Source organism: Corvus hawaiiensis, chromosome 5 (assembly GCF_020740725.1).
Source record: "Corvus hawaiiensis isolate bCorHaw1 chromosome 5, bCorHaw1.pri.cur, whole genome shotgun sequence".
Taxonomy (NCBI): domain Eukaryota; kingdom Metazoa; phylum Chordata; class Aves; order Passeriformes; family Corvidae; genus Corvus; species Corvus hawaiiensis.
This window is the reverse complement of record NC_063217.1, coordinates 13074761-13092542: the sequence shown is the minus strand read 5'-3', so window position 1 is coordinate 13092542 and position 17782 is coordinate 13074761. Positions and strand designations below refer to the sequence as shown.

Genomic DNA, 17782 nt, shown 5'->3' with positions numbered 1-17782 from the left:
AGGGTTTGATACATGTAGCTATGGTCTCATTGTGCACCACCAACCTTTGCATTTCATACTAATTCAGCACAGCACCAAATTCACAGTTTTAGAATTACATGAATCAAAGAGAAGAAACAGCTTAACGAAATTATTATGGCTTAGTCTGCGTTTCTCTATTTAAGTGATGAAATTCCCAACTATTTCTTGTACTAGATGCTGCAAACAATGTATAAAAATGTATGTATTCATGCATGTATAAAAATAGGCTTAGTTATATTTCTGAGGAAACCATTACCAATTACATATGCTTGTATATCATGAGTTATATCTCAACTTCTGAGACTTAAAATCATCAAGTATTAAAAATGTGCTATATTTGGTCAGATTTTCTCTCTTCTGGTTTCTGAACTGGCATGGTGCAGTCAACATGCCTTTCAACATTTCCCGTGCAATCACAAAGGCTAGATACTTGCTTTGAAAAGCAAAACCAAAACAAAATAGGAAAAAAAAGTCTCAAAACCACAAAGAAAATCCAAATCCACAAAACAAGAGACCCTGAGCCAACTGCCAAAACAAGAAAGTAGACCTTAAAAGATGCAAGGTTCAAATTTCATGAGTTGTTAATACCGTACTATGCTCCACAGTAAGCACAGATGGGCTTCTGCAGACAAACGAGCAAAAGAGAGAGCTGGGGAAATGGGGAAATAGAACGTATTTTTCCTCCCTTCATTTTCCCATACCATTCCCTAACTCTTCTGGGGAGCTGAGGATAAAAAATGAGGATTTCAGGGTCTCTTCCTGTGCTTCTAACCAGGCACAGATGTATTCTTTTACATTTGGGGAGAGGAGATGCAAACAGCAATTTAAACAAACTCCTACAGTAAAATAGGCAGAGAAATGACCACGTGCACTTTCACAGGCAGGCAGGGCCATATGGCAGCATGAGCCCTCTCCTTCCACTTGGCAGGAGGTTTAACGCACGCTGCCACACACTGGTCATTCTCTTTCTCTTCATTTAGTTTCATTTAATAAAATTCTTAATTCAGCGATTAAATAAAGGATAAATAAATTCCTTCAGAGGAATCTCAATTGTATTGCCTATCTCCTACTACAATCTTCCTCAAGTGGCCAAAAGACTACATTTGTTTCATTTCTCATTAATATTAAATACATGCTTTTCCTCCTTTATTTTTGACTAGCAGTCAGACTTAAGCTCAATTGGAAAGAGGTTGAAAGAACTTGGATTATTTTTTCCCCTGAAAGAAGCAGATGAGAATCAAGCAACAGGTAAGCTCTTTGGTTTGACTGTCCCTAGAAAGAACTCTTCTATAAAGTGCTGCCACTGCAATCAGTGACCACTGGTTATCTTCAAGTTGCTCCTCTAATTTGCCTGAAGATGTTTTTTCTTGCTTTTGGAGCAGTGGCTGCCAGCCACCTACAGGAACCAAACCCAATGGCAGCCACTGATGATGCATAAGCACCTACTCTGTTTGTTCTCTGCTGCTGAAGTGTCCCACGTGTGTCATCACCCCCTGCAAGCAATCTTACTTTGGGTACCTGGGAGACTGGCATGAAAGAACCACAGCAAGAGCATGGACACCACAGGAAAAAAAGAGAGGAGGAATTGCCATGGAGGTTGAAAGGAATGGAGGATCTTTGTTAGGAATAAGAACAACTAGAAACAGGAAAGGAGGGAGGAAAAAAGATTATAACCTCCAGTGCACCATTGATAACCTCCAGTGCACGAATGCTTAGGAGATTAAGACACAAGACAGGTAAAAGTCTTAGAACACAAGCAACTAAATTTGAAGATTTATTTCAGCTCTGCTAAGGATTATTGTCATTGTGAAGTACTATTACAGAAAAGTTCATGTCATACTATAGAATGAAGCTCTTAAAGAAAAACATTTCTGAAATTATGGAAGAGAGTAGGTGCTGGAAGCACTGGTAAAATTTAAACACCTCAGTTTCAATAAGGCTATTTCTACATTAAGATGTTCGAAAAATCCTGACTCCAAGAAGTAAACATACAACACCTTCATGCTCTGAGGAGCCACTAATTGCAGGAGGAAAATGTGTAAAATTCACTTTTTTTCTATTTAAAACAGCTAAAGACCACCATATGGCCAGTCTGTCTCTTAGCATGAAAGCATTTGTTCACTTGAAATAGGATTGAAGTAGAAGACAAGGTAAGCCAAGAAAAATGTGAACTGCATTTGCTGGTGGAAGATAATCACATATAATTGTATAGTTTTCAGTAATTTGTAACTAATAGCACTACAAAAATATTTTCTGATAAACCCAGCATCTACAACAGATTACCTTTAATCTCCTACAGAAGTTATTTTGCAGCTTTTAGTGAGCCTGTGTGAGGCTGTGTTGGGAACAGCAGAGAAAACAACATGGGACTGTCTCAAAGTCTGTTTCTGAGAGGCTCTGGTATAGCAACTGGGAATCCACAGGCAGAAAAGCAGAAGATTCTGTGTTACTGCGTCCTGAAATGCTGAAATGCTCACTAATCAGCCTCATTAATCATGATATGCTGGCATTTCAATAACAACATTAGAGGTAATTAGTGCCATGAGATGTGATGCATATTCATTCTTCTCTACACAACTGATCTGGAGAAGGTTATAATGTCACCTCTTCTGTACTGGTTACTGAATCCTCTACCTTCATAGACAGCATTTCAGTGGCTGAATTCAGATTGATCCTGAAGTTGGATGTGCTCACTCTCTCTCCAGGAGACAGCTAAGATGAACTGTCTGTAATTGTAAAAATTCATACCTGCTTCATCCAGTGTAAAAAAAGAGAAAAGAAAAAAAGGGAAAAAGAAAAAAAGAAAAAAAGGGAAAAAAAAAAAAGGAAAAATAACAGTCTAGGTAAAAATAAAATTGGAAGTTAAAAAATTTCTTACAATAGGGAGGTCTTTGCTCCTCAGAAGCATTTACACATGTGCTGCAGGTGAGTCCCTACTGCATATACAGACTATGACACAATGGCTTTTCTATGGTTGTGTGTTAGGATGCCCAACAACACAAGAGCAACACACGGCTCAGTGCTTTATCCTTCAAAAGAAGACCACATTTGACACAGGTCAGGCACTCATGGGAATATCTCAGAAGGTTTATCTCATCTTGTAAAATTTGTCTCTATCTCTACCCAGCCTCTTGGCTGATTACTCCAGAGTTCATTGGGATTTGCCCATGTGCAGTTTTAGAAATTCACAGTCAGGTTTTTACTTCAACCACAACCCAAAATACCCTGAAGCCTGAGAGATTTCACTGACTTCTGCTGCGAATCAACATTGCAAAACGGTGCCTCTCAGAGAAAGTGGGACCATCGTAACATCAAAATGCACGTACTCCCAAATACTCAGTATGGGCACAATTAGGTCCCCACTTTTTAAAGGTCATTAGGGTATAAACTTCCTACCAAACTTACAAGACAAATATAAGAAAACTTACCATACCACATTTCTGAAGGGTTATTCCAAATTCAGAAGACACTGACATATTGGACACATCTTCAGGCTACGAAGGAAGGGGAAAAATCTATATAGTGTATGAAAACATTACAATTCAGAAACTTCAGCAACAAGTTAAATTACGTAAACAAAGAAAGTATTTAAAAAAATTAGAGGTACCAATTGCCTTCAAATTTAGGAGTTTTGTTATCCCAACAGTTAAATCTTTTTTCTAGTCCAAATGTGTATGAACAACTTATTCCCACAAGTAATTATTAGAATCTTAATTGATATATTCATCTTTTGACTATCACAATTCACAAAAAAAAAAATACACTATGCACAAGGTTCATCAGACTATACAGATTCTTTTAATTACTAAGTGTCTATCAATTTACACAGCAATCACACAGCTGTATCTGCCACAGTAATTCTTTGGAAGTCCCACAACTAGTTGGTGTTGCTGAAGTCATGCCAAATGAGCACAATCACCTGAGACAGAACTAGAAATATACTAATTATATAGTAAATTCCCAACATTCCGTTTGTATAGAATTGCTACAATCCTTACAAATACTGACAGCGGCAAACCATCTTTTACTAACCAGAAGGAGGCTGACATCAGACTCTCGTTTGAACAACACCTTCTTTGTCCATGAGGGTATCAAGGCAAACAGGGAATGGCTCCACTGGTTGTCTGAGGCTGCAGAGGTCAAGAGCTGGTGAGAGGCTTTGCTTGCCTGAATGACCACACGTAAGGGCACTGCTGAAAACCAAGGCAACATTGAGCATTAGAGCTAAGGCTGGGTCCTGCATGGCAGCCACTCGGTGCAGAGTCCAGCCAAGGATGGGGCTCATGGCACCAGTGCTCTGTGTGCACATAGAATGAGATACTCTCTCTCAAAGCACGCAAAATCATGACAGTCAACAGAGACTGAGGCCAGCCAGGAAACAGAGATGAGATTTGTCCCACAAAACCCAGCAGGAGTCAGAACAAAACTGTTTCTTCCCTAAGGAACTTCCATACAGCCCACAGAAAAGTTCTTGCCATTTAAATGTAAAGCATTTAATGCATGAATTACAAGGTTTAAGCCATAAATCAACTGTTAATATTTTCAACACAAAGAAACTTTCAGCAAAGCATAAAGAATTGAAACAATCCACAATGTGATAGGCATCAGTGCTAAAGGTGTTCTGCTTCAAAGATACAGTCTTTCAATTAAGCACTGACCTTGTCAATACATATTCAGAACTGAAATACTTCTCAGTTGAGGATGGGTCTCAGTTACATTTCAGCTGATGTGAAGTACCATCAAATCAAATGCTCCTAAATTTAGTAATAAGCAATATAAATGCCAGCTTATAGTCTTAAATTTTTATGAAAGGTTAGTCAGTGATATTACACAAAGCAACAGGCACAGTTTTGAATTATATCACTTTGATCTACTAAAGTAAAAGCACCTATGACATTAATAAAAGAAGCTTATACTAAAAATAAATAATTTAATATGTTAAATTGCAAAAAGGTACAGCTGCTGAATGAAGAGAAAAATGTTATGAAAATTTAAAATTATAGCTGGCTGTCTATGTTTAAAGAAGATACTTTTTTCATTCTTTACTTAATATTATTCTCTTCTATTACTTATTTTTAAATCAATCATGAGCAATATATATTAATATGAACAGAAACTCCCATTTAAAGGCAAGTAATTTTGTGAAATGACTTTTCTATGAAAAAGCCTATTACATATTAATAAAATATGAAAAGCTGAAGACACTAAAATCTCATTAATAAGAGAAGCAGCATTTTTTTTTGAAAAGCCACTGCTTTGTAAGAAGAACAATACAGGGAAATACAATTAGTTGCAAATAGAAGAAGCATTCAGAACTGAACCCTTAAAAGGTGCCTTAAATATTGATGCTCACAAATCAATGAAAATAATTCTGTTAACATAATGAATGAGATGCAATCCTGTTGTTTACAACACCTAGGTGGACATGTGCACTTGGGGAGCTTCCCTGTCTCCCCATGTTTATTTCGGAGTAGTTTATACTGGACAAAATTGTGGATGTATGGGCCGGGGAAAGCTGGTGTCTATATTTTATGACCAATTTTAATTCACTTCTTTAAGTTTTACTTAAATATTTAAACCACTGTTAAACAATGCAATAGGCTCAGACTAACTTAGGGACCGTAAAAACAACATGGCAAACTCGGTGAGAACAGGAATCTATATAACTGCAATAAATATCCATATATCTTCGGGATAGGAATTTTCAAGACAGTCACGCATGGCATATTTCTATTTCAAGACTAAGGAATATGAAACCAGTGCTGAATTTTCAATGCAGTACAAACCTGCTAAATACCAATCTGAGCTTACCTAGCCATGGCACAACCCAGCAGATCCAAATATACTGTATCTCACCTCCAACGGCTCTAAACCTGTTTCTGACTACTGAATCAAGCCTCTTTGCAGTTTTGTATAAATATATTCATACACTTGTCTTGGTTTGAAAGACAGGTGTCTGCTAAGGAAGGATGGAGCCCCCCCCTCCCTTGGAATGGCAGATGCGACTCCCCTTCCCTCCAAGTTATTATAATTTTGAAATCAAGGGGGTTTTTAGGCAAAGAGATGGGAAATAGGAGTAACAGTTCTTTACTATTATATATCTATATGTGTATAACCAGTCAATAGCAATAACTATGGCAGTAACAGCGAACAATCACAAACCCAGTGCCAGCCTTCTCGGCTGTCAGGCCCTTTCCCCTCGGGTGCAGTTCCGCTCGCAGCCGGCAGGGGCGCTGGCGGCTCCCGGTGAGCAGGGCAGGTGCGATGGTTCCCCCGCGGCTGCAGGGGGCGCTCCGGAGCGAGCTCGGGGAGCACGCGGCACTGGCGGCCTGGGATCCCGGGAAGGGATGGGACAAAGGCTTCACAAACCCCTGGGCAGCTGATCCCTGTGTCCGGCCGGACCCTCGGGAACGGCAGGCTGGAACGGCAGGCTGGAGTGGCAGGGACGAGCACAAACCCCTGGTGACAGATGAGATGTATCCAAACGGGGAACCCCCCGGAGGTCTGGGCAGGCAGGGCGAGCAGGGATACAACACAGCGAAGGCTTGAAGCAACAGGGGGGGCAGGGGGGCCACAGCCCGGCTCCCAGCGGGGCAGGGAAGGCGGGTTTGGGATCCCAGGGCTTCTCCAGCAGAGAGAAAAGCAGCCAAAGAAAGCAGCTTCCCTCTCTGTCCAAATGCCGAAAACCGACTGTCCACACACCCAGGTGAAACAAAAGAGTAGCCAGCTCTTTTGTTTTTCTTAAGTACCCAGCCATTTGTGTCCGTCCCCCCTCCGCAACACGTATGGGGAAAAATTCCTTTAACAGAAAAAGAAAACCCAGGAGAGCTCCTAAAACCCCAACAACACTGAAAAAGATTAATTTTATATATGCTGTGTCTCTCATACATTAATGCAATGGTCACCCCATTCCTATGAAGGTGGAGCACCAGTTTTCCTTTTTGTTTTCTTGCCTGACTACAGGAAATGCACTTTCCTTTACAGTAAACAGAAACCGTGAATGAGCTTCTATGTAGGGCTTTGTAAGAGTCAGAAGTCAAAATGACAAATGGTATGAATTATGATGAGCAACTACTACCTTTATAAAGTGCTTCCTGTTTAGCAGATCATTTCCTTCTGAATTTCGGATGAGGACAGCCAACAAGAAGTATATAATTGCTTCATAGAGTATCTTTTGATCTTGTGTCTTGTGTAGTGTAACATCTCCATAAACACACCCAACTGCACTTTACATGCGACAGCAAAGGCCGCTACTCCCCCTCTAGAGAGTATCAAGCCCACAGTAACCAATTTAATTAACTGATCATGTTCCCTGACTCTGAATGAATCTCTGGATTAATAATTACATAGGTGAGTCTGTTTTCAAGCTGTGCTTTGTCATCACTTACAACCCCAAGATAATGTGCCTAACTCCCAGCAGAAGTCTCCAGGCATGTTATTTGGCTGCTCCATCATCAGTAGCTGAAGGTAGGGGATTTTGCAAGTTTTTAACATTATGTTAAGCAGCCTCAACACTGATGATGATGATAAAGATGTTTCTGCAAATCCACTTCTATCTTCCCAGTACTCAGTTGAAGGTTTGGCTTAAACAGATTCAACCAATGCAATATGATGTATGTCCATATAGCAACACACGCCACTGCCTTTCTCCAGAATTTTTTTCATCCTTCCTATTAATTATTAACAATATAGGCTGTTCTATAATACCCTGGATCCACTGCCAGTAAAGCTGCATTTTTTTGTAGCATTCTTTCTTCTAGTGTTGATTGACAGTTAAATAACTTTTTCCTGATCCACACATATTTAACTGTCACTGGAACAACTGATCTACAAGAACTTAACTACTTTTCCACATACCTTGCTGCATAATCAACATCAGCCAACATAATTGTATTTATCAATCATCTGCTGTCTCTTTTCAGGTAAGTTCTCATTGTAGATGTAGGACTGAAGATTTCTGCTGGCTGCTTGAAAAGCTGGACACTGAATATCTGAGAAAGGATGGTACAGGCATAATACATTCTGTGGTTTTCACATATGTTCTAGATTTCTGCTCTAGAATTCGGGGGGGTTTTTAACAAATAGATTCATCTGACCTTGGAAAATACTAACACATGGCTGCCGAAACCTTTGACTGAGAAGCATAGAGCTTTCTTTTGGATACCATGCTGCTCAGAAGTGCAATTTGTCTCCATGGTGCCATCAACAGTGCCCCTTCAGAGATGCATCCCAGTCCTGACAGAGACTCTGAGGTCTCCTTGTTCCTTCCACTCTTTTCTTCCTACAGCTTCAATCTTTGCCATTTTTCTGGCTGTTTTCAGAAAAGCCATTATCAGGCTGCATGGTTGTCACTTTCACTGGTTTCTAAATGGCAACTATTCCCACTCCTTTTCGAAAGAAAATCTCTGCAAAGCAGGGGAACAGTTTCAGTTTACACACAGTCCAAGCGGCCCCCTCTCAGCTGGGCTGGCCAGGCTGCCACCAGGCATTCCTGGACTACAGCACCTCAGGCCAAAACATTTCCCAGCAAGCAAACTAACAGAGCGTGGGGCTTAATCCGTTTGCTTTCCTGCAAACATCTCCAAATACGCCAAATCACACAGTTCACCAAAAAAAAGACAGAAATTTCACTTTCTTTTGAGCTGTGAGACAATATCACCATCTTTGAGAAGAAATGTTCTTTGTTTTTGTGTTGTATTTTTTTTTAATTAAAAATTCCACATTTTTACAAGGTATTATCAAGCTGTTTAATATTTTATCTTACTTTTAATTACCACATTAGTAAAATGTTTTCCCATGATTTAATTCTACATAAACCCAATATAAACAGATCTGCCAGAACCCTGTCTTAAACTGCATATTTCTAGCTAATTACCAGTGCTGGTAGGCAGACTTTGTATTGAATTTCAAAATGAAAACACGAAAATAAATATTAACATAGCTGCAACAGCTGGAAGATTGGTGTAACATTTTACCGCTCACGTTCCCGTAGTATTCACTCAGTCTCCCACATGTGCATTCCACCACCATACAAAATGACAAATACACAGTTGATCAGAACAGTCTCTGCTACTTAATGTTCAATTTTCTTTGCTGTTCCCCCTCGGTAGTTATTTGCCACTCTGGCTTTGTGCACTATTGCCTTGGGTGGTGACACATTGCTCTTCTGGCCTTCAAGCTGCCACACTCAAGGCACAGGCAATTTGCTTAGGAAGGAGAGCTCCCCACTGCCAGCCCTCACTGCATTCACTTGCTGCTCAGAGAGTGCAAATACTGGGGATCGGACCTGGTACCAAAGGCACCTGCCATGTAAGGAGTGTGGTGACAGTGGGTCTATGTTCATACAGACTGGGGGTAGAAGGATGGGTACTCTAAGAATAGAAATTGTCCCCAGATCATGATCAGCATACTGTCCTTTACTTTGAAATCAGTTCTGTGTAAGGACATGGACCTGGCACAGCACAAGCCTTGAACATTGGACTCAACAGGCTGAGTCCTGAACATGTCAGTGGCACCGACAGCCCACCACTAGAACAGCACACACAACATCATGCTAGAAGTCAAGGTGAAGGTTACTCTTGGCTAGGGCAATTAAACAGAACGAGAGAAAATTGAAATAGTCTTACAATAGGTTTGCATCAGACTCCAGTATGTCCTTAAGGCTCCCATACCTTCACAGCACATTCTAAACAGCAGAATGCCAAATTACAGTAGGAAAGCAAAGACTCTGACAAGTTTGTGAAATTTCAAGTTCAGAATCAAAAATGAGAGCAAAAAAAAAAGCAATTTAACTAAGACATTAATTCTAATTTATAGCTTTCAAGGGCTGAATATTTAAATTCAGATTCCACAGTCTCATTTGCTTACCCACCACATATTTATCAGCAAAGCTTTGAACAATCTTGCTTTATTTCAGTGGGGAAGAAAGGAGTTAAATATACTTGCTTGCTGTATTTTTGTTGTTGTTATTCTAAATTACTACCTGTCTTGAAAACCATCCAGGATACAAGATCCAATTTGATGTCCTTTCAATTACACACAACAATGAGCAGGCAAAGGCAGCAATTTACGGTATTCAGTTTTGAATGTTGCCATTAGCTTTTCTTGTTACAATGTCAAAGAAACTATGGGCATTAACAATAAAAAACAAATCTACTTTCCAGGCCTGTTTTGAATAAGCCAGAGCAGACTCAAATATAACTCTCAAAAATCCACTGTGCTCCCCAGTCACAGGAATATTCTGGGGTTGTCTTTACTTGTCTCATGCAGAAACAACTTGAAAAAGCTTCCAACAGAAACACTGAGATCAGTGTGCTGTCACAAACTATTTCACACTTCACCACACTGCCAGTCTCAATGACAAAGGTTTTATGCTGAATTTCCCATCTCTCTGTTTTCATCGAGAACTTCTTCAGTAAAAACTAAAGAATCTAGTACTCAGATTAGGCAAATCACTAAAGACTTAAGTTTTAAATGTGTTAAAAATTGATGTTTACTAGAAGGGGACAATTTTCAGTTATAAAATCAAGCATATAATTCAGTGCTTGTAGCAACACCTCATTTCACACATATACACCTACTAACAAAATGCCAGAATTTCACAGAATCAGAATCACTGAGGTTGGAAATGACCCTTAAGATTAAGTCCAATTGCAAACCTAGCACCGTGAAGTTCACCACTAAACCATGTCTCTAAGTGTACATCTTTTAAATTCCTCTGGGGATGGCATGGTGACTCAACCACTTCTCTGGGCAGCCTTTTCCAATGCTTGGTAGCCCCCCCAATGAAGACATTTTTCCTAATATCCAAACTAAATCTCCTCTGGCACAACCTGAGGCCATTTTGTCTCATCCTGTCACCTCTTACCTGAGAAAAAAGGCTGACCCCCACTTCATTACAACCTCCTTTCAGATAGTATAGAAAGTGCTAAGGTTCCCCCTGAGGCTCCTTCTCTCCACGTTAACCAACCCCAGCTCCCTCAGCTGCTCCTCAGAATACTCACTCTCCAGACCATTTACCAGCTTTGTTGCCTTCCTCTGGGCACACTCCAGCACTCCAATGTCCTTCTTGTGAGGGGCCCTCTGAAGACAAGACTTGGGGTGTAGCCTCCCCAGTGTCCAGTTAAAAGGGACACCACTCCCGTCGTCCTGCTGGCCACACTATTTTAACCACTACCAAAAAGATGCTGCATGTCTAAATCCTCAACTTTTTTTTAGGGTCAGAAGGTTTTTCTGAAGTATAAAACCACACTCATTTCCTCTCTCAGTGGATGGTACATGAATAATTTGCAACCCATCACAAAGCAAGATACACACGGCAAAGATGACATTGAGTAAATAGTGGAATAAAACAAGCTCAGCAAATCTGAAATACTTGCTTTCGTATTTAAATTAATAAAATCATTTGTGAATTAGCTATGGCACAGGGCAAAGAAATTAGAGGTAGGTATCTCACTTGATGACTGCTTCAAAGCATGAAATTTCTTGGGAAATGCATCTCATGAAATCATGTCTTGGGGAACCATAGTGATGGAGAGGTTTATTTCCCACACTGCGTTGCACTATTAATGCACTACGTGAGGACATCCTAACCTTTCAGGATATACTCATCTCCACCACACTTGGGTAAGGTAGACCACTATTTATAATACACATATGGAAATTAAAGACCAAAGACTCAGAGAAACTGAGTGATTTGCTCAAATTTACACAAATAGCCTGTGGCAGTTGGCCCTCAGATGCAGCTACTCCAAGCTCTAAGTGACTTCTCTAAGTTTTGGAGTACCTTGTTTCGATCAGATTAGGCAACTACCACTGGAGATGTTCACTGTACCTGAGATCACTGACAAGAATACTTGATACCTGCTGTGAAGAGTCCCAGTGCGCCAGTAGTACTTCTAGACCCACTGTATCTATCAGTCTTTGTTGGGGTCTCTCCCCCTGCCATGGAGCCCTGGGAGAGGGGCCCTGGGGGGGAGGCACGGTGTTTCCCTGCCCCTGGTCAGCCTCATTCCCCATTGGTTGGTTTGTGTTCCCCTGTGTAAGAAGGACCCTCGGGTCCCGTGACTGAGAGAGTTCCTGAGCAGAGCCCCGGCCATGCGGCTGGAGAAATAAACATCTCTGAAACATCTACCACGAATCTGTCCATATATATTTCCTTTCCACGGGACTCCTGGTTTGATATATGCTTGTTACAGTAATCCCCGCTGTAACAAGTCTTTAACCCACTACATCTAACAGTCTCTGGTCCACGACAAAGTGTATTAGCTATTGCAGTTCCGGAGGCCTTTAAAAATAGCTCCAAGAATAAGTATTGCAACACTGTTGGTAAATGCACAGGGCTTAAGCCAGCTTCTGAAAATGAACAAGGTCTTGATCAGCTTTAAGTAATATGTTTTTTTCACAAACCTGGGAACTCTGTACATCAGAGGGTGCGCCCCTACACCATTATATTTAATACTGATAAAAGGGCTCCTCCTGAAAATGATTCAGAGCAGGGTATGAACTGAGGTCTTCTCTCAAGAGCTTCATTCTAGATGAGCCGTTTAGGGAACCTAAAGCATCCTTGCTCCCAGCCTCTGGGCAAACACTCCCCTGTGGCTCAGGACTGAGTCCCACTGACGTCAGCAGGCCACCAGGGTGCAGTTCCAGGCCCCTGCTCACCTTCACACCCATGACCTGTGAGTCCTGGGACTCCGACAAGGCTGAAAAGAAAGAGGAAACAGTTGCATACCTGCCATTCCTAGGCATCCCATCTCTTTCTGAAGCCACAGGTCATGTTCAAAAACCTGGAAGAGAGCAATTATAAAACAGAATTGTCTTCATAAATATCTATTATTGAACTTTTACGCTGAATTTATGCTTCACAATTCCACAGACCCCTATTCCATAAAGCCTCTAGTTTCTCCAAAATTAACTACCAGAAGATAGAAAACATGGCGCTAGAGGTCTCCCACAGCTTGTTAAGCAGTATGAGGCTCTGCTGCCCAGTGTGGATATGCACACTTGGGGCTCAAATTTTACTTATACTTCACATTATCAGGATGAGTCTCTGCACAATAGTGGAGCTGGGCTGGCTATTAGTTTGCTTTCATTAAATAATATTTCTTTGCCATTTTCAAAGGCATATTTGAGGTCACAGGAAATCTGATAACTAGGAAGCAGCAGGAATGTGTCCATATTAGATGATCAAGTCCACTAATATAACACTCATTTTTCCTCCGGAGAACTACACAGAGCCTTTCAAAGGGGCCACATGCTAAAACTGCAGCTCACAAGGCAATCTGTGACAGCCTCCTGCCTGTGCTGGGACCACGGAGACTGCTACAGAAACCACAGCTCAAATGTCAGCAGAAGAAACCAGTGTTTTTAAGGAGTTTTACTGCCCAGTGTTTTGATCAAGATGTAGTAGTCATACAAGCAAATTCTCATTTATAAAAAATACTTCTTTGCAGGAGCTAATAGAGAGTTAGGAACGTGGGCTGATTAACAGGGACCTAACTCTGCCGAGTGATGTCACCCACACTTGCTGTTTGTTTGCTACCAAGTACTGCATGGGAGTAATGACTTATGTCAACACCACTGTTACAGTACAGCATGTTAGGGGCAATTTTCTTCTTTGCCTGCTCAGAGAAGCATCACTGATTATTGCTAGAGCTGTAACTTTTAACCTTGTATGAAAATATTTCTCACTTTAGATCAGGCACTTTCCCTCAACATAACTGAAAATGCAAGATATCTCACAAATTCAGATGTACCAGAAGCCCTTGGGTTTAAGGAGCCTCTGGAAAACTTGTCCATACAGGATTGGAATCAACTCTTTTAGAGAAAGAAGGGACTCAGAAACAAACACTAGTATGTACATGCAGCACACTCGGAGCAGCTCTGGGACACAGGTCTGGGAGATCCCAGGCACTGAGCTCTTCATTAGAGGCTATTTCCAAATACCTTATTGTACAAGTTTTCCTGGTGTTCAGAATTCTTACATACAAGCTGAGGTATGGTAAAGTTCTCTAATGCCATTATTATTTATTTTCATTGGTTAAACAATCTATATGACCATGAATTTTGAGCAACCAAGCACCTCAAGAACACAGAAAGAACAGGAAACTCCAGCAGCAAGCTTAAACAAAAAATTGTCTGGTGGATAAACCAGACAGAATTATTACTACTATTATTATACACAGAATCAGTTCCTTCTGAGCTGGAAGGTACCCACATGGATCATTGTGTCCCTCTTGAATGAATGGTCCATAAGGGGATCAAAACTGCTGTATGGGTGCCCTTCCATCTATGCAGATGGATATGCAGCGACAGAAATCATGTTAAAAGGGTATCAATCTCTGCCAGGCATTTCTAGAGCAGTCTAGGGCCCTATCTGCATTAAGGAAATGTGTATCAGCCCACTAAAGTAATGTAATAGCAGTTTAGAACCCTGATGAAAATATAAAACACCAATATGGTGTTTCATGTTAAATGCAATCTTGTTTATAAATACAAAACCCAAATATTACTGTTACACATTATATCAGCATATATATGGATTTGAATGTTAAATGTCAACAGCTGCATTGCAAGTGAGCCTGCAACAAAAGTAGACCATGGTTTAACCATGTATAAAGACATGCAGAAAATGTGGCTTTCTAGCTAACAAGCTTTATTTCCTACTTTCTAGGAGATGAGCACACAACTGGCTCCTGATTTCCACAGGCTCCAGGTATTTATTCCTGTGTGGTTTTACAACAGCTGATGCACAAAATCTGTGGTGTTCGTATGTCCATGTGTGTCAGCTACAAAAGACATAACAGCACTCGTTTTTCCTTCTGCCGTATCTGACATTCAGTTGTCAGTGGAAAACATAGCCTGAGTATTCAGCACAAGTCTTCCATTCTGCTGCAGAGTGCATCCATAATACCAGAGGACATCACAAGGGGCTCCACATCAGCAAACAGTGCAAATTCCATGGACCTGCACTCACATCATGCCTCAAAAGTAATTAATTTAATGCAATAATATTGTCAGGAAACTTTTCCCCAAGTTTTACATTAATTTATTCTTCTAGTAAAGTAAGTCGATGTGCTGTTTGTTGGGTTTTGGGGGGGTTTTGGTTTTTTTCCTGCAATACTGTCTCCTGTTTATTAGTCTTTCTGTAATCCCACCACGAACTACCATTCATGACTCACTCTAACGCCCACTGCACAGTAAGGAATTCTCCACATGGGCAAAAAGTAACTATGTCAACACATTTTAAGATGGCTTGACAGACACAAACCTAGATAAGGAGAAAGAATTAAACATAAAAGCCCCACCCCAAAAGCTATGGCACTCCTCTTCGGGGGCTGACACCGGGTGCTGTGACTAGATCAACACCAAGGGCCTCTGCTCAGAAGCACAGCAAAGCATGGACACAGCATCGTTAGGGTTGGAAGGGACCTTTGGAGATCCAGTCCAACCCCCTGCCACGGCAGGGTCACCTAGAGCACAGGAACACATCCAGGTAGGTTTGGAATGCCTCCAGAGAGGGAGACTCCATGATCCCTCTGGGTAGCTGTGCCAGTGCTCTGCCACCCTCAGTTTAAAGAGGTTCTCCATGTTGAGGTGAAACTTCTTATGTTTTACTTTATGGCCATTGCTCCTTGTCTTGTCACTGAGTACCACTAAAAAGAGTCTGGCACCATGTTCTTCACACCCATCTTTGAGATATTTATACGTATTAATGAGATCCCTTCTCAGTCTTCTCCTCTATAAGGCCCAGCTCCCGCAGTCTCTCCTCTTAAGAAATGCCCCACACCCCGCTTCGCTTTCGTGGCCCTCTGCTGGACCCTCTCCAGTAGCTCCTTATCTTTTTTGTACTGAGGACCCTGTCCAGAATCTCCTGGCTGCTTCACCACGCCGACCCCCAGCAGCTTTTCGGGCCGCTGCCCCCGGCCCCAGTGTCTGGGAAGCGGCCGCTGCTCAGCTGAGCCCCGCTCCTGAGCACAGCCCGCCGCGGGGGCTGCTGCGCCCTCACACGGGCCTGCCCTGGGCCCACCATCGGCCGCCCGCCGAGGGGCTGCTCACCACCCGCACACCGCGGGCACAGCGCTTACCCCAGCCGCCGTCCGACCGCAGGGCTCCCGGGCCGGTCCCCGCCCGGTGGCCGCTGCGAGGGGCCGGGCGGGCGCGGAGGGGCCGCCGGGGAGCAGCGCGAGCAGTAGCCCGGCCAGCAGACACCGCATGGCGGCAGGCGGACCCTCCACGGGTGCGGACGGCGCCGCGGAGACTTTCTAAGAGTTACCCCGAGTCAGGCCCGGCCTCAGGCACCGCAGCCATCCGCCATCGGTCTCCTCCCACCGCGGCGAGGGCGAGGGGCGGAGGGCCCCCGCGCAGCGGGACCTCCCCTCATGCCCTGCCCTCTCCGTGCCGCGGGTCGGGTCCGGTGCGATGGCGGCGGTCGGGGACTGCCTGCGGGCTGTGGGGCTGCAGTTCTGGGCGGACTCGCTGCAAGCGCTGCCCGCCCTGCTGGCCCCCGCCGTGCTGCTGGGGCTGCTGCTGGGCGCCGCCGCCGCCGCCCTGCTCTGGCGCTGCGCGCTCGGGCCGCGCCGGGGCGGAGAGGTACGCGGAGAGGGCCGGCGGGGAGGGAGGTGCGGGTCGGCCGCGGGGAACAGCTCGGGGGAGCAGGAGTGGTTTGCGAAGGTTTGAAGGGCGGTGGGCCCGGGAGGTGCCGCCTGCCGGCTTTCCCTGCTGCACGGGACAGCCTGGGCTGCGCCCGGAGCGAGCGGCACGGCAGGGTGCGCTCTGCAGCGGGGTAGGTGGGGAGGGGAGCCCCGTAATTCCTGCCGCAGCTCTGCTGGAAAGGATTTCACTACTTCCTTTAAATAGTTGCTGAAACAAACGGACTAGCTCTAAAACGAGGCCGGTGGAAGTATGTGTTCTGAGTGTTGGCCCGGTGGCCTGTATTTCTAACATAGATGACCTACAAGTTGTTTCTCGCAACCACCGCTTCGTGTACGAGGCAGTGTTGCTTTTGGAGATGACAGAAGATGTACCCGATTTGCAGAAGCTTTGTGAGATTTCACCCTAAACCAGTAATCTTAATTCCGAAGTATTTTACAGACTTTTCCAAAGTTCATGTTACACACAGCACAGAGTATTAGTACTAACCACAGCAATAACTTTGCGCTGAGGGTACGCACATGGACACCTAAAGAGATAAAGGAGCCTGAGCACGGCTGATGGTTTGCTTGATGCCAAACTAACAGGGATTTCTAAAGTGTGCGATTTTGTTAATAATATACTTGCTGTTCTCTTTTAAGTACTGGTGTTCGTATGTCTTTATTTCATAGTGTTTGCTTGGACGAAGATTGCAGAGGCAGCATGCACCTGCTGAACCACGAAAAGGCAGATATATTTTCTGAGAATTGTTATTGATTTATGCTTCTTTCTCCCATTGCACTTAGTCCCAAGTCATACTGGACTGACTGGATGAAGCAGTGGTTGGCACTGGCACAGCTGGGGAATCTGGAGCCTGCAGGGTGTTCTGCAAGCCTGCAAGTGGGGGGTCTGGTCTGGCTTGGTTTTTCGCCACACCTTTTTTGAGCTATAACAGCTCTGCTTCATGTGTGTATCTGCTAGTGTTGATCATCACTAAACATGACATAGGAGACAAATTCTCTTGCTCCCAACCACTTTTAAGTTGGAGGATTGAAGCTCTGTTTGATGCCAAACTTTAACTTAGTAATGGAGGCAGTTCAAATGCTGGATCAATGCATCCTGTGCAAGT

General features: G+C 43.1%; 2 protein-coding genes across 14 annotated transcripts in view; one reads left to right on the top strand and one right to left on the bottom strand.

Annotated features, from left to right (window-relative positions):
• Nucleotides 1-16508, bottom strand: part of EVC2 (EvC ciliary complex subunit 2) — a 70384-nt gene extending 53876 nt beyond the window's left edge. For 2 of the 8 annotated variants that reach the window (XM_048303265.1, XM_048303268.1), the window contains exons 1-4: nt 16110-16508; nt 12755-12809; nt 4054-4214; nt 3450-3515 (exon numbers count right to left, since the gene is read on the bottom strand). In XM_048303265.1, coding sequence (XP_048159222.1) covers nt 3450-3515; nt 4054-4214; nt 12755-12809; nt 16110-16238 — 411 coding nt within the window. In that variant the 5' untranslated portion in view covers nt 16239-16508. The remainder of the gene's footprint in view (nt 1-3449; nt 3516-4053; nt 4215-12754; nt 12810-16109) is intronic. The other 6 variants (XM_048303266.1, XM_048303269.1, XM_048303267.1 and 3 more) reach the window with 5 other exon arrangements.
• EVC (EvC ciliary complex subunit 1) overlaps nt 16414-17782 on the top strand; it is a 50509-nt gene continuing 49140 nt past the window's right edge. For all 6 annotated transcript variants that reach the window (XR_007203550.1, XR_007203549.1, XM_048303276.1 and 3 more), the window contains exon 1: nt 16414-16614. Coding sequence is in view for 4 of the 6 variants with exons in the window: in XM_048303276.1 (XP_048159233.1) it covers nt 16444-16614 (171 nt within the window). In the remaining 2 variants the exon portion in view is untranslated. The remainder of the gene's footprint in view (nt 16615-17782) is intronic.